Raw genomic sequence first — 23,001 nt, forward strand, 5'->3', positions numbered from 1 at the left:
TCCCACAGTGAGCCAGCACCCCAGGAGGGCCACCCCAGCAGCAGGGCTTTGCCGTGCTGTGCCAGGCAGGGAGCTCTCCTCTCTCCCTGAGCTCAAGAGGTGGCACAAATCTCCTCTCTCTGCGTGCAGAGCAGAGGTTAGCCAGGCGCATGGTGCACGCGTCGGAGGCTCTGCTTGGTTATTGCTGGGGCTTGGTTACGGCACAAGGGGCTGTGGGAGCAGAGAGCAGGAGAGGTGGCCATGAGCTGGCAGCCCTGGGGGGCGTGATTTCCTCCTCTGCTCCTCAGACTCTGCAGCGATCTGCTCTGAAAGAGATGCAAGGCAGGATAAGCACAGGAAAGACTGAGATTTCCTTGCCAAGAGCAGATGAAAAGAGATGTTATAAAGTCACTTGTCTCTGGTAACATGGCCCCTAGCTCTGACACAGTGGTGGAGGGCATCCAAGTTTCATGCTGGAAGGAGATGAGCCCACACCTGGAATCCTATCCCGGTTTCAAAGGTCAGGTGCATTTCTGCGGTTACAGGTGCCGCGGAGATGGCATTTGACCCTCGCTCATCCTACACAGAAGCTAAGGTCTGATGGACAGCAGGATCATTTGAACCTCTCTGGAAGTAGCTTTCATTTGAATTACAAGCTGTTTTTTGTTTTTTCCCAGCCAGGTCTCTAGATAAACTCTATAACTTTGCTGACTGCTCTGGCCTTCACCTGATCTTTGCACTGAATGCTTTGCGCCGAAATCCCAACAACTCCTGGAACAGCTCCAATGCCCTCAGCCTGCTGAAGTACAGCGCCAGCAAGAAGTACAACATTTCCTGGGAGCTGGGTAACGGTGAGTGTGGGAACAGGAGAGCCATAGGAACAGAGCTCACGGTAGCAGAAAGGTGTTCCCTTTTGGAATAAGATCTTTGCAAATCTCAGGATGTTTTGCCAATGTAGGTTCAGAGGGATTTAAAGGTTCCTGCTGTAAGGCAGCACCATCTCTGAGACAGACCTGGCTTGTGTTTGCACCTTATCTGGATGTTTCCATCAGTTGGTATTAAACACATGAAATGCTTCTGCCCTGGCTGCTGGGTACAGACAGTCCTGGGGTGGGAAGACCAGTAGCTGTGTGGACTTGTGTGGTGGCTGCAGTGCCAGGGGAAGCGGGGGACCCGATAGGGTCAGGAGCATGACACCAAGGTGCAGGTCCTTCACCCAGCACACAGCAAAAGGAATGCAGGAGAAGATGCTGGCACAGGAGAGCAAGCGATGGCCCTCATCCATGCCTCCGAGCCTCCTCATGCTGCTCCGCAGAGCAGGCAGGCAGCTCGGCGGAGCTCAAGCTGCGCGACAGCATGTGAGCTGTGTGTCTCTCTCCGGAAGCACGGATTAAGGAGCAGAGCTGGCAAGCCTTGCTTGTCTATTTTTATTTTCCCAGAGCCCAATAACTATCGGACCCTGATCGGCCGCTCGGTGAACGGCAGCCAGCTGGGGAAGGACTACATCCAGCTGAGAAGCCTGCTGCAGCTTATCCGCACTTATTCCAGAGCAAACCTCTATGGGCCAAACATTGGGAGGCCCAGAAAGAATGTCATCGCTCTCCTGGAAGGGTAAGTGATGTTGCTTTGATCAAGAAGAGATCAGAAACCCCTTCTGAGACTGATGCCCTCAGCAGCAGGTAGACTTGCGCTTTGGCTTCCCAATGTCCAAAAGCTGCCAGGACAGCAAGGCTCTGTGCAGCCCAGCCACCGCAGTACCAGGGGCTTGGGGACATGGTCATCTGTGCTGCTAAACTTCTGCAGAGGGCCCTGATGGGATTATGGGCTGGATAGATTAACACTTTCCCAAGTATTCCCAGCATTTTCTAATTATAGGCAGATTGAGGTGCCCACTGTGTTGGGATATGAAGATAACACTGTGGTGTGGGTGCAGGATGCTGCACCCCTCTGGGCTGCAGGGCCAGGAGGTGGGTCCTGGCACCACTTACCAGTGTAGGTGTTGTCTCAGAGTCCTCCTGGACAAATTGGTTTGCTCTTCCTCTTTGGTAGTTTCTTCTCCCTGTGCTTTCTCCATCTGTCCAGAGGAAGAACCTGCCGTGACTTTCTTTGCTGCCCAAGCCCTCTGCTCCCTCCTAGGAGAAATGACATTTCCCTAGTTTGGGGAGGCCAGAGGTGGAGAAGGAATGGTGACAGTGAGGGACGCAGACACCTGGAGGTGACGTTGGACAGCTACAGGAACCAGGGAGGTGTGGGAGCCTGCTGGCAGCAGGAACAGGGACTGTACGGCTCAAAGACCATGCAGCAGAGGGGAAATTCCCTGCAGGACTGTAAACAGAAACTCCAGTGCAGAGGGCTGGGCAGGGGGAGGTGTGGAAGGGATTCTGCTGGGAGCAAAGCTGGGTCTAGCATTCATTAACATCTGCATGAATGATCTGGCAGAAACAATAAACAGCACACTGATGCAGTCCCCGGTGAGGTGGGGAGGGAGCCAGGGCCAGATTCTCAGCTCTGCTGCAGCAGCACAAAGAGACCATAAAGTTGGTTGAACCAGGTGCGACGCCAGCACCCCTCCCGCTGACGAAGGTGGGGGAGCAGCCCCTGTGCCCACACCACGGCTGCCACCGACGCCACACGAGTGCATCGCTTGCAGGAGCCCTGGTGAAAGCGGCGCGGGGGAGTTACAAAATGCTATAGTAGCCTTGATCAGCAGGAAATCTATTAGCACCGGGAAGAGCGGTCTGAGTAAGGAAAACAGCAGGGATGAGAGCCAAGAAGCTCTTAGAGAAGTCCTGCTGCTGCATTTGCCCTTCATGCACTGCAGCCGGGTGGTAGGGAAGAGGGGTTGGAAGAGCCGAGTCGCATGGCCGGGGTGGTCCGGCAGCTCTGCGTTGCTGGAGCCGTGCTCTGACTGATGGCGACCCGGGAGCGAGGCTGTAGCGTACAACCTGATGGAGAGGATGGCAGAAACACCATCTCGAATGACAGGGAAGGAAAGTAAGAGCTGGGGTTTGAGCAGCCCTGGTGACGGGATCGTGGGGGCTCTCCAGACCCCCACACTCGTCCAAAAGAGCTGTGACGAGCAGGCCCGCTCTCCAAGCTATATGCAGTTTCTCTGCTGCCATCCCTGCCTGCCAGGGTGATGCTGGTCCACAGGCGCTCAAAGTGATTTCTCTCTCCCGTGGAGAAACATTGTGTGCCGCACTCCAAACCCTGGCTGTCTGCAGCTCATGGTGAGCGGCACGTGCCTTCATGGCCTCACAGCCCATGGGGTCCTGCGAGACAAGAGCTGCTTGTCTTCCCGCATAAATACCCCGTTACTGCCCGGCAGGGTGTAAAGAGGAGGAACAAGTCTGATTACACAAAGACAAAGGACTAAATGCTCATTTGCAGTATTTGGAAATGGAGTTGCAAAAGGACAAACAAATAAACCCCAGTGCCTAAGCTGCTTGACAGCATGAGCTTTATTCCCAGCAGCTCCCTGAGGTCTCTTCAGCACTCTCGGTTAGTGCTACTGAGAGCTCTGCCTTCTGCAGGAGCATCACAGACTGGTCAACGGGATGGGGCTCAGCACCTGCTGGGGCTGTCACAGCCAGGACATGCCTCTGGGGATCCTGAATAAGCACCACACAGTCAACTAGTGGGAAAGAGGAGAAGGAATTTAGGAAGATGCTCTCCGTGGCAAGCCTGCTGTCTGCCTTGCTAGACCACCATGAGTGGTCTACGTAGTGCTCGCAGCAGGATGAAGGCTCCAGAGCAAATAAAGTGTGTGCAGTTAATAGTCTTGATGATGTAAAATCTGCAATGTTTTGCTCTTTTTTTAAAAAAATGTGATGACAGCAGAAGTCAGATAGATAGGAAGAGATATGCCAAGTGGAAGATTATCACTTAAGTGTTAAGTAAGGCTGGAGGGGAGAGATGATACACCCCAGTGCAGAGGTCAGGATGGGTGGATTAGTCTGCCAGGCAAGCAGTACCCTGTTTCACAAAGCAAGGAAGCGGATTTGAGGGGAACGAATAATGGAAATGAGCTGAAGTGGGAAAAGAGTGCTCAGAGAGGCCCAGGGAGTGCAATCTCCAACAGTAGAAGCTGGAATTAGATGTTATCCAGGGAAAGCCTCTAGAGTTACCTGAGGTGCTGAAACATTTAGGATAGTCTCATTGTGCAGTATTACCTAAAATTACATTTTCCTGTTGCATGCTCTGTGTTCTAAATATTGTAGTCAACTGTTTAATTGTTATCTCAAGCAACCAAGCTAAACTGATTCTTTATGTTTAAACCTTGTCCTGCAACAATGGTAGTGTTGACATGAATTGGGCATTGCACTCTTCTGTGCACCAGACTCTCTCTGTCCCAATGCTGGGAGGCAGACACCTCCAGTGCCATTCTGACCCAATCCTAGGGCATGTCCTCCAGCACAAGGTGGGACTGAACCCCTCCAAGGGTGCCACCTTTCTCTGGGCTCTGCTAGACAGGCTAGGTGATGAGTGCAGATCAGGCACCTGAAGGTTTGCAGCATGTAGAGGTGTGTGCACATTGTCCCACTGCAAAGGCTGCCCTTAGACAGGTGACACTGAGCTGTCCTGGGTGAAACCTATGCACTTTCCCATGATGGAGGGGTAGGATATGGTGAGGGGAAGAGAGCTCTGCCTGAAACGCAGCAGCATGGGCTTTCCACGCCTTTCTCTGCTGAGTTATTGCTCCTGAGCTCTTGCACCACCTTGCACGGTGCAGGGTGTCAGAGCAGCCACAGACCATATCAGTGTCACTCTGGGCTGGCAAGTCCTGGAGACCAGACCAGGACTGCTACTGCTGATGTAAGGACGGGCTCTGCAGTGATAGAGCCTTGCTCCGATGGCTGGGACCTGCTGTGCGCAAGGCTAGGAATGGTGTCTTGTGAGTGCACAGGTGCAAGAGGGAATTTCTCCAGGCACAACCAACAGTTGAGTTTGATGAGGTGTTAATTAGACCATTCATGCAGCCTGAGCTGTGGGAGAGCAGACCACGTTAGCTACCTACTGTGTTTGTGGGTACAGGAACACCAGAACTGCTCAAAATTTGCTTGGAGAAAAAATAGTGAGATTCTAAGGAATTAATGCAGATTTTAACAGCAGATCAGGAATCAGACACAAAGGTTAATGCATGTCTGAATCACACACCGAGTGCTGGAAGAGAAGAAACACCAGGGAAAGCTATCAGGAGGAAGAGATACTAACACATGTTAAAGCTCAGAACATTTGGTACAAAACGTAGGCCGGCACATCTGGGCAAATTTGGCTAGGGGCTCTCATGGCCTGTTGTTCCTCCACTGGTGTAGCCTAGTTTTTGTCACCGGACACTCACAAGTGTCACGGTGTTACCTCCACCACGGCGGAACCTGCAGTGCCAGGAGGGTAAGGGCTGGCAGGCACTTGTGTCCACGCTGGGCTGGCTGTTGTTGATGCTCTGTGGCCACTTTGGGTCCTGAGCGTACTGAAGTCACCAGAGAAGTGAAAATCTTTCTCGTCTGGAGCTACAGCTTTTCCCTACCTCCTCATCCCTCAGCTCTCAGAGCTGCCAGACCTGCTGTCTCCTTCGCTTGCTGTCTGCCCTCTTTCCAGCCTCCTTGGCCCGTGCTTGCTGCTGCTGTCACCACTGCACATCCACCCTCTGGTCACAGAGCCATAGCACCCCTGGCCAGGTGGCCTCAGCAGGTGAGGAAGCTCCCACATGTCAGTCCTCACCTCACAAGGCACAAGAGTTTCTCATCCTTCATGATTCTACTGCCTTCTACTCCTGGTTTGTAGTACCTGTGGAGAGTATAACTACCAATCTGGGTCACTTTGGCTCCTTTTGGTGATGATGTCATTCTACAGTGCTCTGAAAGGAGCCCATAAAGCTGAGGAAGCACGTTTTTCAGTGATGATGAAGCCATTCCTGCCTGCCAGCTGTGGATGCAGCAGGGTAGGGAGGGGGCATGGAGATGGTGTCTTGATCATCTTAACCTACCCCAGGTAAGGGTCAGGTTAAAACTTTTCCCAATCCCCAGCCCTGCTCCCTACATCCACAAATCAACCCCAAGACCCGGTTCCCATGTTGTTGCTTATGTGGTAGAGAGAAATGTTAGCATGTAGCTCATGAAATGGCACAGGCATTTGGAGTCCAACACAACCAGAGGCCAAAGCAAAATCAAGGTGTTAAAAATGGGAGAGTCTTTAGTATTTTTACGATGGCTGCCCATGCCCTTTGTCCGTGCCGTTATAAGGGCGAACCAGGCTGTGGCTGTCTGAGCAGGTCAGCACACATCAGTCAGTCTGGGCATTGCTTTTTATCTGTGACTTGTTCTGGAGCAGCAGCCAAAGGCAGTGTATGGACAGAGCTTGTTTGTTTAAATTCGAGTAGGGAAGAGAAATAAGGAGAGCCTGGAGTAGGCATTATCTGGCAGAGGGAAGGACTCTGGGGGTTTCAGGAAGAAATGCAGGTATTTGTCCTGTCCTCTTGCTGACAAGCACTTCTGCCCTGTTTGGCACAGGGGACTTGTAAGCACTGTGGTTTTTTAGAAGCTCTGTTTTGGTTGTTTGACTTTCTTTAGAAAACACATCCTTGCTGTATTGGCTTAAGTCTCTTTAGTGATGTCGCAGAGGCGAGCCTGTCTCGGTCAGCAGAGCCAGAAGCTTTACCCTTATGCAGGCTACCACAAGGCTGGTGGCACAGGCTGTACCAGGACACTGAATAGGTCCAGAGCAAGAATTTTGTGCAAAAAATCAAGCCACAAGGTAAGCAACATTAAATTAATGATACAAAGGAAGGAGGAGGTCACTGCAGCATGAACTCAAGCTCTGGTAGCATTGAACTTAGGAGTGAATTCATTCATAAATACATTGAAATGAGGTGTGAAGGATGCGATAAGGCATGGTTATATAGTAGGGTCAAGGATCTGAGATATGAGCAAAGGATTTAGCTGTTGCTTTCAGGAGGAAAGGGTTAAGAGAGTTGTTGCTGAAACTTGATCCAGATGGCTGGTATGCCAAGACCACCATCACCTGTATAGGAAGAATAAAATGGGTAAGAGAAGACATAGATGAGATTATGCCACTGTGTAAGTACACAGTGTACCTTCATCTTGATTGCTATCTACAATCTTAGTCATATTATCTCAGAGAAGACGTAATAGAAGCAGGAGGGTTACAGGGAGAGGAGCAGAGGATGTGTGAAAGTATGTGATATCTTCACCTAAGAAGAGATTAAATAGGCTATGCCTCTTCAACTCAGAAGACAGACAGCTCAGAGGGAATGTTATTGAGGCCCATGAGCTGGTGAATGGGGTGTTTTTTCCACAGTGCAGAAAGTAGTTTGGAAGGAGGTTTTGGAAAGCAGGAAGCTTTTTCACATGGTATGCAATGGCATTGTAGAAGTCATTGTATTGTGGAGGCCGGAGGTGAGTGTTCAGAAAGGGACTGGACACATCAGTGGTGGGAAAAAGCATCAGCAGTAATGCAACATCATGGTCCAAATGCAGCCTCCAGAGTCCCTGGAGTGCAGATTACCAAGGCTGGGTAGGACAGTCTGGGACATAAAGCTCTCTTTGCTGGAAGGCTTGTGCAGCCCTACCATAGATTGGGTTGGCTGAAGAAAAGTGATGCTGAGCAGAGAGAGACTACAACATAGCAGCAGATTTATATGTAGTCCCCACCAGGCTCTGCTCCCCGGAGTGAAATCCCTGTCTGAAATCTGGTGCTGCAGGTCAAAGTTTTTGCAGTAGGTGGCATGAGTTGGGTCTAGTACCTGTCTCTGCTGCTGCAAATATTTAGTTGTGCTGTTGGAACCTGGAGAACTTAGTAAGTGAAGCCTGTGCCTTAGTCCCCCTCACCAACCAATTCACGCACAAGACAAAGCTATTTCTATCCATCGCTCTTGGCTCAGAGGGCAGAGATCTGCCACCCAGCTGTAGAAATCCACTGTGGCACCACAGGCAGACCAATGATGCTCCTATATTTGGGGCCGGGGGGGGGGGGGTCAATTTGCTTTTGTAGTGTTCCAGGCAGTAAGAGATGAAATAACCCATGTTTGTGAAGTCCAGCACCCAGGAGTCAGAGGATGACGCTAAACCACCTGGGAGCCTGTGCGACAGTAACTTGCCTCCTTGTGCAGCTGCATTCTTTGTTGCAGGATCACTTTTTTATGTTATTTAAAGGACGACGATCTGCAATTACCTGCATGGGAAAGAGATTTCCAAATGCAGATGGCTCTTTAATGTATCGGGCATAAGCCTAGGCAGTTACAGTGGCTGGAAGCTGAAGCCAGACACATTCAGATGAGAAATAACATACTTGGAGGCTAATTAACCGTGGGAGCAATGTCTTTAAGGTTGTAGTAGGTGCTGCATGACTGGCAAGTATTGAATCAGGACAGGAGATCCATTTCAGAGATGTGCCCACACTCAAGGGAAAGTTGCAGCTGTGGGAGATGCTCTGGGAAAGGTCAGATTTGAGCCACAATTTCTCAGTATAGAGTTGTGGTGTCAGTACCATCTCGTGGTGGTGCAGTCCTCCTGCCCCACTCATCTACAGCTCATTACTGACCTGCGAGGTGCTGTCCCATGTTATGCCAGTATGGCCTTTTCCGGCACAGAGCTGTGGACTGTTTGGGTGACTGATGAATGTTAAATCACATTTTTCTCAGTGCTTATTTAAAAGCAAGCTCAGATCTAGCTCAACACAGGCCCCACAAGCAGTCCTGCTGGCACAGGGTGCTGGGACACAGGCAACTGCAGGGGTAAGGAGATGGACATATCCAAGCTCAGTCACTCTGACTAATCTTCAGTATCACAGACTCCCTGCCCAAGGCTCCTGTTCCTCCACGGGCCTCCGACGTGTTCTGTTTTCCCACCTAGAGATACTGCCCCGGCAGATTTTGAGGACTTTTACATTTTCCCCAGTTTCAGATGCGTTCAAGTCCAGCCAGGGGTACCACACGGCCATGCCCTGCGGCTACCACCCATCTGCCGGGCATTGCTACAGGAGTTGCCCACATTGCCTGCACAGTGCGGGCTCAGCTTGTCCCACTGCTCCGGGGTGGGGGGTGTGAGGTGATGATACTGCACATGTGCTGCGTGGTCGATTGGTGCTCACAGAGAAAGGCCCGTGTGTAGGAAAATGGCAGATTTACTGCGCCAGCCTGGCCCATCTGTGCAGCACATGTGCAGGGATCTGAGCCCTCCCGGAAGCGTCTGGTTTGCTCTGCCTGCGCCACGCTGCACACATGGACATCGCGCAGTCCAGGAAATCCCAGATAAAGATGTGCCAGCGCTGGTCGCTTGGACCATGTGGATCTTCACTGGCCTCAAAATCTGTGGTTTGAGCAGCACAGGTGCTGCAGGAATAGAGGGATTAGTAACATCTGCATTCCTAAACCGACGATATTTGGATACCTGTGCAGCAGTGCATCTCCACCTGCCCTGGGATTTCATCTCTTGCTTGTGCAATACCAATTTTTGGCTGTTGAGCTACTCTAGGTTCCCTTTGGAGGGTAGAGACCATTGACCAAGTCATCCAGGGTGCTACAGGCACAACTCCACCGTTAAGGCAGGACTTGAAGTTTTACCAGTAACTTTTGAACTTCATCCTGCAAAAATCTCAATAAAAGTACAAAGAAAGAAAAAGAAAAAAAAAAAAAAGAAAGAAAAACAGCCATGGAAAGCAAAATTTGAGCTAGATATAGATCTTCTATGGTAAATTTTGAAAATTACCAGAACTAACCGATTTATTTTGCTCTTCTGGAGACAGAAGAGAAACACTAAGCAAGCCAGGGCCTTTTCTGTCCTGCTTTTGTTCTGCACTGTGCTGCCTGAGTGATGCCTGTGTCCTAGAACAACATTTTCTGAGGAGCTTTTTAACAGGTCAATTAGCTTCCTAGAGACATGGGAGATGGCACAGATGGATGTCCTGCTTCTGCTGCTCCAGGGGTGCTGGAGGTTGTACAGAGGGTCTGCTTTGCTTTTCAGTCCCTGCTCTAAGTCCACTGTAGCAGGGGTGTTTGCAGCAGGGCTTGTAGGCGCTGTGGAAGTGGTGAGGAAAACCAGAGAGCTTCTTCCTCCAAGCTCGTTCTGCTCATAGTAGTTTTGGGCTGCAAGGGGAGAGTGCCAAGCTGCGCCTGTAGAGGTGATCTAGTAAAGTCCAGGATGATTTATTATGCAGTCAGAACATAAAGCATTTGAGGTTAGAAAGCAAGCTTGGCTAATCTTCAAACCCAATTGCAATATATCGATCTTCAAACCCAATATAGATTGTGTTCATAATTTCAGTTTAGAGTTCATTAGTTCACTCTTGTACACTTCATGCATTATATTTTAGGCAGCAGTCCCTGTACTGAGCATTTAAAACCTGGGTGTTGGGTGTTTTGATTCTTTTGGCACATTTCCATGCACTCAAGTTTTGTAGAACGATACTTGCAAAATCCCCTTTTCGTAAGATGACCCATGTGGGTTGTGGGGAGCTCGCACCTCTCCCTCCGGCTGCACCATGGCTGGTCCAGCTGGTCTCCTTGCCCTACTCAGCAGGGGGGGAACCATCCCCAGACCACTGCCCTGGTACTGGTCTCCCAGGACTGACCCTCAGGAGAGATGTAAAAGCCTTTCTGGAAGGCGAGCCTGGGAACTGAAGCTCGCAGCACTGCTAGGCAGCAGAATCAGGGATGCATCAGTGCTACTTGGTTTTGCAGCATGTTATTGTTTTTCCACTTCTAATTGTATCTCTTCTTTCTCTGTCTGCAGGGATTTATTACCGCTGTGTTTGCCAGCGTCCTCTTATGCTTCACAGGGTCCAGCTGCCCTTTTGTCCCAGTCTATAATTGACCATTGTCATTAATTTAAAGTCAGAATGATTGTTTCCGAGCTATATTTAGCCTGAAGTTTGCTGCTCTTGTTTCAGACCTGATTAGAGGCTTGTGTGCTGGAAAGCTTGCTGTTCTTCCCTGCCATGACAACTGGTCTGATAAAAGGTCTCATCTTTCCTCACAAACCTTCCCTTTCCTTCCCCACGCTCGCTCATGGGGCTGTCCTTGGGGAGTGGGGGTCGCAGGACCCAGCACCACTCATCCCTGCGTCCCAGTGGAGTCAGGACAGCTCTGTGATTCCTGTTGTGTTCCTGGGATCCCTGCGCATCATAGAGCATCCCAAGACAATACAGCATCAGTTTCTTTCTCATCACGTTCACTTGCTCAAGCCAGTGTCTCCTGTCATGTGTGTACGTTATCACTTCCAAAATGCATCGGCTACACAGCACACATTACGCTACTCAACAGAAAAGCATGTCTGTCCAGTTGGTATGTGCCTTTATGTGTTTTTGTATCGCTGCTCTGCAGTGTAAGAACGTATTAACTGCTTGGGCTTCCTCCTAGGAGCCGCAGTTTTCCAAGGTGTCGTTTGGATTGCTGGACCAAGAAGCCAGGGTGGGACCGTCTTGGATGGCAGCAAGCTTGTGCTAGAGGATGCTGGTGCGGTGGTTGTCCATAGTCCCCAAGATTAGGAGTTGCTTTGGTTTTGGCATCGGCAGCGTAAGCAGATACACCTGTATAGCCTCAAGTCTGATTCAGCCAGCAGCTGTCCAGAGGAGGTGTTTTGTCGTTAAGATAGTTGGGTCGCAAGCCATCAGGAGGCTAAGGCATACACGTGACTCACTGTAACCTTATGCATGGAAATGCTGTCGTTAATCGTAGGAACCGGACAGGCTGAAAGTGCACCCAGGTTGGAATCCCGTCAGTTTTCTGACAGCCAATGCCCAAGAAAGAGCACCAAAAAAAAGGGAAGCATGTAACAGTATTTGTTCAGCCTTTCATCCTGTCCTCCAGTGCTCAGGGGCTTCCTGAGCTGAAGGTGGCATCTTTGCATCTAATAGCTTTGCTCTTTTTTTCTTCCATTTTCTTCTGTTTTCCCAGTCCTTGTTCAGGACTTAAGAAGTTCCTCAGCTTAAACACATGTTGGGTGAAGAAGTGTCGCATTTTAAGATGGGCATTTAAAAATTTTTATGTATTCACTATTGAGGACTGTTGCAGACATAGAACTAAGTACATACCCCAAGATCTTGTCCATGAAATGCTGTTATGCTCCGAAAACTCTCCCTGCCTGCCCCAAAATGATGTTTAGAACTCTGCTGCCACTTGGGCTTCATGCCCTTACTCTCAGCTGTGCTTACTGCAAGCATTTGTATGAAGAATAATTTATTCTTTCTGTTTAAGAATGCAGAGGTTTCACTAGAAAGGATTTATGAGTGCCATGACCACCTTTGGTATCCTGTGATGTGGGATGGGCATCAGTTGTTTTAGGACTTCTCCTGTGACAACACTGGGCTTATATGGTTTCTTCCTCTCTTTCCTATAGGTTCATGAAAGTGGCTGGCAGCACAGTGGATGCTGTTACCTGGCAACAGTAGGTATTCACCACTTCTACTTTCCAACACTAATTGCAGTGATCAGACAATGCTGGGAGCAGAGCTGATGTGCTGTCTGCGTGTATAAGGGGGCAGCTGTGAGACAGCCACCTTCTCCATCCTCCTGCTGCATTTAAATAGGTGAAAGGGGCTCTGTCCCTCCCTCTGAAGCCTCTCGAACAAATACAGGAGGGGATGTATTAACCTTTACCACTGCAGCTGAGACAGAGGCTAAAAATACCACTGCCTGCATGCCTGGCCTGCCTGACTGCTGGAAACAAAAGCCCTGCACTGGACCACTGAGTCCCTGGAGGCAGCTGGGAGGACAGGCAGCTCCAGTGGTGGCCAGGGTGGGGATGACAGGGAAGGAAAAGCCACCTGTGAAATGCATGGGACCATCTGAAAGCCCTTTTCCTTGCACCCCGATCACTGTCTCCTCGTGACCGCTGGCCTGAAGCTAAGCTGGTTTGGCCCAGAGGAGGGAGAGGCAGCTCAGTCCAACGGCAAATGCGTCATGCTCCGTTCCCTGCTCCATTTGGTAAGGGTGTTTGTGTCGGATGTCCGTAGACACATTGCTGTCCTATGCTGCAGATGGAGCCCGGGGAGCAGATGTCGACAGAAAGATGGTGAACATCCAAGATCCAGGCCCAGCTGGGGCTGCCAGAGAGATGCTGATACCTGATTTCCCCCCGATTCCTACACGGGAGGCAGTTCAGAAGAGGCAAAGCAAGTTCTGAGCTGTAGCACTGAGAGTGATAAGCATCAGGCGGAGGGAAAGGATTTCTTATTTGGGGGAAAATCCATAAATGTCTTTTTCCTCCTCTTATTTCCAGCTGTCCTCGTTTGCACATGGTGGCCAGAGGTACCACAGCACGCTGTGACCTGCTGCAGTGGGAGTGCAAAAGCCAGTGCAAAGGGGTGGCAGCATGCAAGCACAGCAGCAGCCACCAAAATTGATAGAAAAAGGGTTTGTGGGGCAGGCAGGATGCTCTCATGCCGCAGAAAGAACACATTTCAGAGACAGACATTCACTGGAGCAGAAACCATGGTGAGACCCTCCTGTTCCCAGAAAAAGTGGGTTTGCTCTGAGACTGGGTTAAACTTTCCATGCGGGGCACTGGTCTTGAGCATGGGAGCTGGGGTCTCAGGTCCAAGGTGGGCTAGTGTGTGCTGCCCACAGGGCTTGTTCCCCAGGCTGGTCCTTTGCAGTGTCCCTTCGTGGGGTACTCAGGTTGTTTTGCTGCAGGGTAGCAGCGTGGTTTGTAAAGCCCATCTCTTGTAAAGCCCACCTGGAGACTTGCTCTTATAAAGAGCCTGGTGGGTTTTAAGCCATGAGGTTTTCTTGCAAGTGTGCCCAGGGTCTCTGTGTTGGTGTGTTAACCTCGGAGCCTCCTGCAGAAGCAACTGTTGGCATCTCAGAGCAGTTTATAGCACCAGCATCCAGCAAGTCCTCTTCCTCAGGGAGCTTTGCTTGCCTTGCTGTGACACAGGGTTGCTTGCTTGAGTGTTTGGCTCCTGGGGCAAGGAGCTACCAGGCAGCAGCAGCTTGGTGCAATGGAGGCAGTGGGGTAGCAGAGCATTCGGAGCGGGATTTGTGTTACTTACAGACTCATGCTGTGCAATGATGATCTATGTCTCAGCTGGGAGTTTACTTTTCATGATTACACGATGTGCTGATCACATTTACTTAGTCCAGGAATTTGCTTTCTGCAACAGGGCTTGATCCCTGGGCCAAGCCCGTGGAGGAGTTGAAGGAACAAACTTCCAGGCTTCAGATGCGGAGTTTCATCCTGGTGTGCAGGGAGTCTGCCCACATGGCTGCTTTGAAACGTCTTCCTATAGGATCAGTGCAAAGCACTCGGCAGCTCCGGTGCCGAGCAGCAGCCTGCAAGCAGGAGGGCTGGTGCAGCTCCCGCGAGGGCTGGCAGAGCTGAGACGCTGCTCGTTGACCCATTTCCACTGTGGCGTAGGAGCCGCTTCTCCCCCAGCTCGGGTTTGCAGCTCTGGAGATCGCACCCGTACGCATTTGTGAGGACTGGCAACGGCCACAGCTCCGAGCTGGGCTTCTGTACTGTTTATGAATAAATGTCAAAACAGTGTCTCATCCCTCTGCTCCAAACAGCAAAACAAACCAAAACAAGTTCCTTTGTATCCAAGAAGAAAATTATTAGCAGGAAACTAAACTGCTATCTAACTTGAAGTATGAACATTTCTGTTCCAAACCCTAGCATTCTCCCGAGATATCGGTTATAAATTTGTCAAATCTGTTATTCCTTTGAAAAGGCTGCTCTCAATCCAGAAAGGGAATTGAGAAGGGAATACATTGAGGGATCTCTGTTCTCTGTGTGAAAACAGAATATATCTGAAATATAGCTGACAGAAAAGTGACACTCGGTGGAAATAAGCAGCCTCGCCAGCCGTTCTGTGTACGGTTTCACTGACATGTGTAACTCAGCATGTGTGCCTCCCTCTTCAGAAGTAATGTGTTGCTGGAGAGGGATGTGTGAACGGCTTCAAAACGCTCAGGGGATCTCCACTAAAGGAGGGTGTGGCAGGTGGGACTGACAGTGGCTCCAAGAGTTTTGGCATTTCCCTGATAATTTAGTTTTTTTGTTATGTTTGGTTAGGAGTAAATGCTCGGTTCTTTGTGGACCCCCTCAGTCTTTGGATGCGGGTTTCCACTGCTCAGAAACCTCCCCACAGCCGTCTCTCTACTTAGCTCTGGTGTCCTCACACGTGGTAAAGATTCGTTGCCCACTTAAACCTGCGACCATGCCCGGTCCCGTCCTCAGGCGTGCTCTCGCAATCTGTACGGCTGGTTTTCCATCCGAAGTCTTGTGCACAACTCCAAGATTGGCATATAATGGGCAAATCCTTATGCAATGCTGCCTCTGAAGCACAAATCCCTGTTATTTAGGGGAAGGTGAATGTTTGTGTCTTCAAAGCCAGTGGACATGTATCCTTTTGGCTCCTTGGAGGGTGCCACGTTATCTTCCAAGATGGAAAGTCACTTGCCCTATGTGGCAAATCAGAGATGCCAGGCACATGGGCATGTGCGAGATGCTGCTTAAAATGCTTCTGCTGAGCTTGGTTTGGATGATGTCTGTTCTGGCTTAGACACGTTCAGTGTGCAGGTGGAGATGCTCACGAGTCAGTAGCAGAGGGCAGATTTCCCAAAGGTGCTGTGGGAGGGTTGCCCAGCATGCACACACACGCTCCGTTGTATGTACCAAGGGAATATATTTGGGCTCGCATGAGCCTGCTGCGAGCGCTCAGACTGTAGTGTCTTCAGAGGCTGTGCCTGGAGGAAGGCGTTGCGTGAAGGAGTCACTGGCCCATCTCCACCTGTAAATAAATCTGGCTGGGGCATGGCTTTGCCCACTGGCTTGCCATCTCCTGCACTGTCTGATGGAGGGCACGGTCTCTGGCAGCATCATGGCGCTGGCCACCAGCACGAGCCCAGGCAATGCCAGGGCATGGCTGAGGAGATGTCATGGGCCAGAGATGGCTCCCACCAGCAGGACGGACCGAGGCACCTCGTCTGGGGGCAGAGAAAGGCACAGATGTGAGTTGTGCCTTTGGGGCCAGAGAGCAGCCGCCAGTCATCCTTCTCTATCAGTGCATTTATTAGTTGGCTGGAGGTGGGCAGTGCCTATCTACTGTGCTCGCAGGTCTATAGCTGGGGGGAGCAGGTGGCACCCCACCTCTTCTCTCCGGGGAGCAGTGGGGCTGCCCTGTGCCCTGTGCTGCAGGCAGGGGCTCTGCCCCCTCCTTGGGAAGATGCTTGGGGATGGGGTCCACCTCTGTTGGCAGAGGTGTCTGTGTTCCACAGCTGCGGTAGCGGCGGGGTGTCACGCTGATGGCAGGGGTCTGCCCCGCACGGCGTCCCCAGCAGGCGGGTGCCCTAATTCCTAGCAGGCTCTCCTCGTAGCAGCAGGCAACAAAGTAGATCCGGAAATTCCTGAGCTTTGGGAAGTGGGCTTTAATGTAATTAACTGCAACAGAAGAAGAGGTCAGATAATAGGGGCAAAGGTTTCTCTTTAAAATGAAAGAGGCGGTAAATGAAACCAGCTGCCCAGGAGCCAGTGCACTGCCTTCATTAAGCATGGGATGATGCTCATGGTCCCCCACAGCAGATTGTGGATCTTTCCAGAAAACCATTTTAAAGGTAGCGCAAGTCCCAGAGGTGACAGAATAGAAATATGTGGCCAGCCCCGGGTGTGCCCAAGTGCTTGGCGCTGCCCTTCTCTGCGGGGTGCTGGGGAGCTGCATGAATCCTGGCCTTGCAGCCTGCCCAAGAGCAAGCGCATTTCTGGCTGGCAGCTGCACTCAGCCCTGCCTCACTAGACCCTTTGGCAGCAGCTTTTTTGGCGTTCTGTTCCCAGCTCTTGTCTTTGAGTCTCGAGTCTCATGCTGCAGTCCCAGCCAGGGATGGGGGCCGGGAATCGGGGTGGTGCATTTCCTCACGCTGGCACAGATCCCTGCCCAGCCCTTGGCCAAGTCCTCCCCCTGCGCCATGCTCTGGTTTGGCCGCCACTGATACAGTCACACCTCCCTTTGCAAAGTGAACTGATCACATCCTGGGTTTCTAGGGTGTATTCAGATGGGGTTTTTAGAAATGGGGTAATGTAAACGGAAGGTGGAGAACTGGCCTCAGCTTTGTGTGGCATAATAGGGCACCTAAAGTGGCTGTACATGGCCTTTCCTCTGAGACGTATGTCTCATCTAGGATTTGGTTGCAAGATCCTTCTTTTCCTTGGCTGGCTCTCCTCATGTTCCTGCAGATTGTCTGTCTACAGAGATGGTGGCATCAAACTGGGAGACACGATGAGTCAGCTCTGCGTGCAATTGCCCATATCTGTTCTCTCCTGTGGTATGAGAAATGGCATGGTCTGTGCCCATGGTGTGCATGCTGAAATCTCCTAGGTTTCAGAGCCAATTCTGGTGCTGCATCATACCCAGAGCCCACTGGAAGATCTGCCAGCCTGTGTTGGAGCTGAATAGCTTGTCCATGAGCTAAGTGTTCTCTGCCTCTGCAGAACCGTGGCTGCCGGCAACCCGTGCCCACGCTGGTGAGGGTCTGTCCCTTCGTCTGCTTTGGCACTGAGACCTCGTCGGCACCAGAAGAGGAGGATGCGGATGCTGTGGCCCCCGGGGCTGGCTCAGCCTGGCTGCCTGTGCACCGCGCTGCTGCCTGGGGAGGCTCTTGTCAGCACTGGAGCTCTCTGCAGCTGCGGCTGGCTTTTTTGGAGGTTGGAGAGTTGCGACTGTTCGGGTGTTGATTTTTTTTTTTAAAGTCAAGTGCACTGAGTCATCGTAAATACCAGCAAAGCTGCAGCCTTTGCTCCTGGGAATACTCCATGCCTAACGAGCGCTTCTCCTGCTTTAAAGGCCTGTCAGTTGTTTGCATTTTGTGGATTTCTGTACTGTCTTTACTGGTGGTTAAAGTTCTCAGAAGGAGGTGCCCAAATCTCGATGACGAAGTCTGCAGCTGGAAACAGCTCACCCATTCCTCAGTAGCCTGGTGCCAGCGAAGACCTCAGTGCCTCTCTCTTCCTCACAATCATTGTGCAACGTGTGCCATTTTCCCTCTTTCCCAGTTTGGGGAGGTTAAAAGTACCTGTTGGTGTCCAAGAACCTCCCAGGCAGATCTGCAAGAGATCCTTGCCCATCTTACAAGCTTGTAATTGTCTTCATGCTCTGCTTAAATACCCAAAGCCAAGGTACTCCCCTCCTCACTTCCCGCTGCCAACAAGATTTCCTGATACTGAAGCAGATTTATGTTTGCCTTTCATCCCTCTACCAGTCCCCATTTCTCTGGGTTGTTAATGAAGGTGTCTAAAAACAGTGACTGTGGCACTGTCCCACAGCATTTCTCTTCCCTGCAGGGTCAGCGCAGCAGCACCTTCCCAAGCTGCCCCCTCCGTGCGGTCCTTGGGAGGGCAGAGCCTCCTCTCAGGCTGCTCCTGGGGAGATGTCCCTCTCCCTTGGCAGTGGATCTGTAGGTCAGAGCACACCTTGTGCTTGCATGAGATGATGAGGAGGTGCAAGCCTGCCTTTGCTCTCTGAAGGGTTTATTCTGGGCTCTGGGAAAGTATTGGCTTGCACAGACAAGCTGAACCCTGCAGAAAGCCTGCTGCTTTGGAGGGGCCATACACAGACTGAGGTCTCTCTTCCTCTGTCTTTTCCCAGTAAATGCAACATTCTTTTCATGGCCTTTCAGCCAGTTTTCGGCCCAGGTGATGGGGCTTTTAGTCCACAGCAGTCTGAAAAAATTGTTTCTGTTCAGCTCAAGTGCTGTGCTAAAATCCAAACATCTGCCATCCCCAGAGACCATTGCTTTGTAATTTTGTCTTAAAAAGTAATCTTTGTAAACCCCACCGCTGCCTGCTGCTTACAGATCTGCTTTCCTCCCGGCAGCCAGTGGTTCAATAGTGTATAAGTGATCAGAACAATTTTGAACACTTCCTAAGTCGCCCCTGGAGATAATCTCTGCCCTTAGCACTTTCCAGTCACCATGGACATACAGAAATGCCTGTTTCCCTGGCCCCTCCTTCACTGGGTTACACAATGTTGGAGTGAAATTGGGGTGAGACTGGCATGATCCCCTGCTTCGCTGGGGACGCAGCTGGGACTGTACGCCTGGGGGAGGGTTGACAGAGGAGGTTCTTTTAATTTAATGCATTTGCAAGTTGAGCCTGTAATGCATTTCTGTTCTGGGACAATTAGTGCTGGCGTTGTTGCCCCTTCACCGCAGCCCTGCACAGCTCCAAGGGCGCTTACTCTGTTACCTGCATAGTGACTTGACACAAAAATCCTCTCTGAGCACTCATGCATGTTGCACATGTGCCGGGTGCTCTGGCTGAGGCTGAGTTAGCCCACAGCATCCTTTGGGGATGCTCCTGCATTCCAGCACCCAAGTGAAGCACCCATTACGGCCGCTACAGCTGCTCGCTGGTGCGGATGAGATGCATGTTATGGAGAAGTCAGCCCTGGAGAGGCGAATCCACCTTTCTTCAGACCCCAGGTCTTCAGCCCATTATGCGTCCCAGCACCCATGGCTGCACTGAAGTCTGTGGAGAGGGAGAAGGGTCTGTGTAACTCTGATGAAAGCCAAGTGGACCTGGCTCCAGGGAGGGATGGGAGGCAATGGCTGAGCCCTGCCAGCTGCAGCCAGAGCTGCTGTAATTCCTGTGCACCTCTGTGCCCCCAGCACGGCTCCGACGCACTCTGGGGCTCACTGTATTGAGCGTCTGATGCATGCTGCAGATTTAGGAGGAGAAGGTTCAGGAAGTTTCTCTTGCAAAACCTATTTATCAGCCAAATGGCCATCCTAGCGATACGTCAGTGCATACTGCAGCGGACGTCCTGGTGTCCCTGCGAGGCTGGGAAGAGCCTCTGGGAGATGTGCGAGGGCTGCCACTGCTCCTTGTGTGGGGGCAGAGGTGCCAGCCCCAGGCGCTTCCTCGGGAGGAGCTGGCTGGGGTCACCTCCAGCCACAGGGTAGTTGCGCTCCAGGACAGGCTGCTTCACCTTATGTTCTGGAACCAGGAGAAAGTATTGAGACAGTTCAGAGCCTTCCTCCCACACTTGGATTCACATCATGATTGGCAGCCCTATAGCTGTGTTTTATATAAGCAAGCACACGGAGAGCAGGAACCAGCCTGTATGGGAAAGGCTCCCTGGCATTCCCAGGGCAGAAGGGATTTCTGTGAGAGCAGGCCTTTCCCCACAAGTGACAGCCAGAGCTTTTCTTAAGCAGGGGATTCAGCTGTGGATTTTGCTGGAGGAGCGAGCAAGGAGGGTACAGGTGGGGCAGGGGGGCTGGGAGCAGGGAGCAGGGCTCACTCTGGTGCCTGGGTCCTCAGCCCATGCACCCAACTGTAGCTAATCCTTGCCTAGAAACACCACCAGGGCTCAGCCTGAAGGGTTGTTATTACAGCATGATGTCCAGGAGCAATTCTGGTTCTCAGAAGAGGCTCTGTACAGTCCCCCTGCAGACCAGCCGCTGAATGGAGAGTGTCCCACGACCTGGGCAGAGCGATGCAGTTATTCCCATGGCTGGGAGCACAGGCAGCCTCCCCCGTCCCCTCTTGGGTGTTTAATGCAGCAATTTCCAGTGTGTCTCAGAGGGTGTTTGCTGCTCGGGATCCTTCTCCTCTCTGGTGTCTGCATAATGTCCTCCTGTGACTAAGGGGCCCTTCATTTGAGCCATTAGGTTTGCATCTTCCATTTTGCCGTCCCATAAAAGCAATCTTTTCGGTAGCATAGGTACTGGGCCCAGGGCTGACTGGCTTACCTGCATGTTGAAAACAGCGTGTCCCTAAGACAGGGGACGGGTACAGGCAGGACAAGCTGGGTGAGCAGAAGATCTCCCAAGATCTCCCTGGTCACGGAGCGCAGGCGCTGCTATCACAGGCATCGTGTCGGAGGGCCTCTTTCTGTGGGGTCTCCATGAGACCAGTGCAGAGGGTGCAGCAAAGCCTTTGGAGGTGGCATTTTGCTCCCAGCCTTTGGTATTCTGCTCCCAGGATTTCACCAGCAATAATTAAGCAAGTGCAAGATTTCCTGTGGTTTCTGCAGTGCAGGATGCTCAGCGTTCAGGGTGCGCCCACCTCAACCCTGTTGTGGAGACTGAAAGCATCTGCCAGACACAGGCACAGCCAGAGGGCCAGGGCAGGGTGCAAGCAGGGACTCCCCGGGAGCAGAGGAGGCTTCTTGGCGTGGGGCAGCAGCAGGGCAGGAGGAAGTGGTTCGGGCCAGAGCTACTCCCAGCTGTCTGATCCTACTCTTCTTATTTTCTTTCCAGTTACTACATTGATGGTCGAGTGGCCAAAGTGACGGACTTCCTGAAAACGCGCCTGTTAGACACGCTCTCTGACCAGATCCGGAAAATCCAGAAGGTGCATGAGTGCAGAGGGTCTGCGAGGGTGCACCGTGCCCGCGGTGCCTGGCCTTGGCACAGCTCATGGCCGGGGCTCTGGCCTCAGCACCAGCACGCTCCCAGGGGAGCGGGCGTGGGGCAGGGATGGAGGGCAGCTGCTGGGGGGGCTGTGCTTCCAGCCCTCACCCAGGGGGTGGAGGAAAGTCCAGGCATCGCGGTGCCTGGTGGGTCGGGAGGGACGTGGCCATGGGCTGCAGCGTGGTGTGGGCTGTGCAGGTGTGCCGGGACGTGGGCTGGATGCACGGGGCAGGGGCAGACAGTGCCATGCAAAGGCTTTCTAAAGCAGCCAGCTCTTTCCAATCTCCCATCCGTCCATTCCTGAAACTGTCTCCCGAGGAAAAGGTGAGGAGGGAGCAACCAGGAGGTACCAAACCAGCAAGAGCACAGCCAGTGCTGGGTTTTTTTCCCTGATGATGATGTTTTGACTGTGTTATAAACCCCAGCTGTGTCAGAACCCACGGCTCTGCCTGGCTAGCGCAGCCTGCAGTGACTGCTCCTCTCACCACTGGTCAGCAGGACCCAGCTCACATCTCTAGCAACTGAGCAGGGGACGGGGGCTTCTCAGGGTCCCCCCGCATTGGCTGATATGGGGGCCAGGGCCATGACCGGCCCGCTCAGCTATCAGTCCTAGAAGAAATAAGGAACACCTAGTAAGCAGGGAAGGCTTTAGGGACTAGAGGAGATGTCTGTTCATCTGTCTTGTCTAGGTTTTCATACCATACCGGTCACCACAATGTCTTACTGTTGCAGTTCCTGCACCATAGGATGAGTAAACAATTCAAAGAGGCCACAGGAAAGGGGATGCGAGGGTCAGCACAGCAAAACTGAAGGAGAGGAGCCGCTTGCTGAGCCCTCTGGCACAAGCTGGGAATTATCCACACGTATGGATGATCCTCCTGCTGCAGAGAGGCATGGCAGGTGGCCGGTGGCATCAGCACGGGGGCAATCGAGAGGCACAGGCCAACCCTGCTCCCACTGGGGGTACAATACCCCACCAAAAGTGGTGGCACGTGTTCCACCTCTGCTGCAGGTCAGGAATCTACTGGGAAGGGAGCGGGACCCCATCCATTCACAGACCAGAGGCAGCAGGGAGCTGCCCTCAGCATGGGCTGGGGGAACCCTCACACCCATAGGGCAGGATTTGGTCTACTCGGGGCAGGGCTGGGGAAGGGCTCTCCCGGGAATGCCAGTGGCTGAGCAAAAGCACAGCGCTGGGTGCTAATAGCCTCCAGCTTGGCTTTGAGTCCGTGCATCCTGCCGGGGCTGATTAGAGCAGCTGGGCTTGTCCACTTCCCTGTTTTATTGCTTCCTCTCCGACGGAGGAAGGTGGCGGGCTTAGATAATTACAGGCAGGATGCCAACACCTCTGGGGCTTCAGTCAGCGATGTCGACTCTCACAGGCTGTGAGTGGGAGGCAGCCCAGAGCTGGCGTATTTAACATCTTTGAGGGATCCCAGTCCATCCAGTGCATTCCAGCGCTCCTCACTAACGGGGCAGGATCCATCAGGCTGCACGGAGCGCTCCTCGGGCAGCTGAGTTTGCAGACATCTGGTTGCGGGAGCTCGTCGCCTGGCCTGGAGAAGTGGGATTGCGAGAGAGAGGATGGGGTGTTGTGTGGTGCTGGAGATTGCTCTTGCTGGGAGAGAGCAGCTCCGGCCATCCAAGCCCTCCAATCC

At 52.1% G+C, this 23,001-nt stretch overlaps 1 protein-coding gene across 1 annotated transcript in view; it reads left to right on the forward strand.

The window, feature by feature from the left end:
* Positions 1–23,001, forward strand: part of HPSE2 (heparanase 2 (inactive)) — a 112,778-nt gene that overhangs the window by 73,371 nt on the left and 16,406 nt on the right. The window contains exons 4-7 of the mRNA XM_075423546.1: positions 657–830; positions 1,419–1,590; positions 12,333–12,380; positions 21,191–21,284. Coding sequence (XP_075279661.1) covers positions 657–830; positions 1,419–1,590; positions 12,333–12,380; positions 21,191–21,284 — 488 coding nt within the window. The remainder of the gene's footprint in view (positions 1–656; positions 831–1,418; positions 1,591–12,332; positions 12,381–21,190; positions 21,285–23,001) is intronic.

The sequence above is a fragment of the Opisthocomus hoazin genome, chromosome 6 (genome assembly GCF_030867145.1).
Source record: "Opisthocomus hoazin isolate bOpiHoa1 chromosome 6, bOpiHoa1.hap1, whole genome shotgun sequence".
NCBI classification, from domain to species: domain Eukaryota; kingdom Metazoa; phylum Chordata; class Aves; order Opisthocomiformes; family Opisthocomidae; genus Opisthocomus; species Opisthocomus hoazin.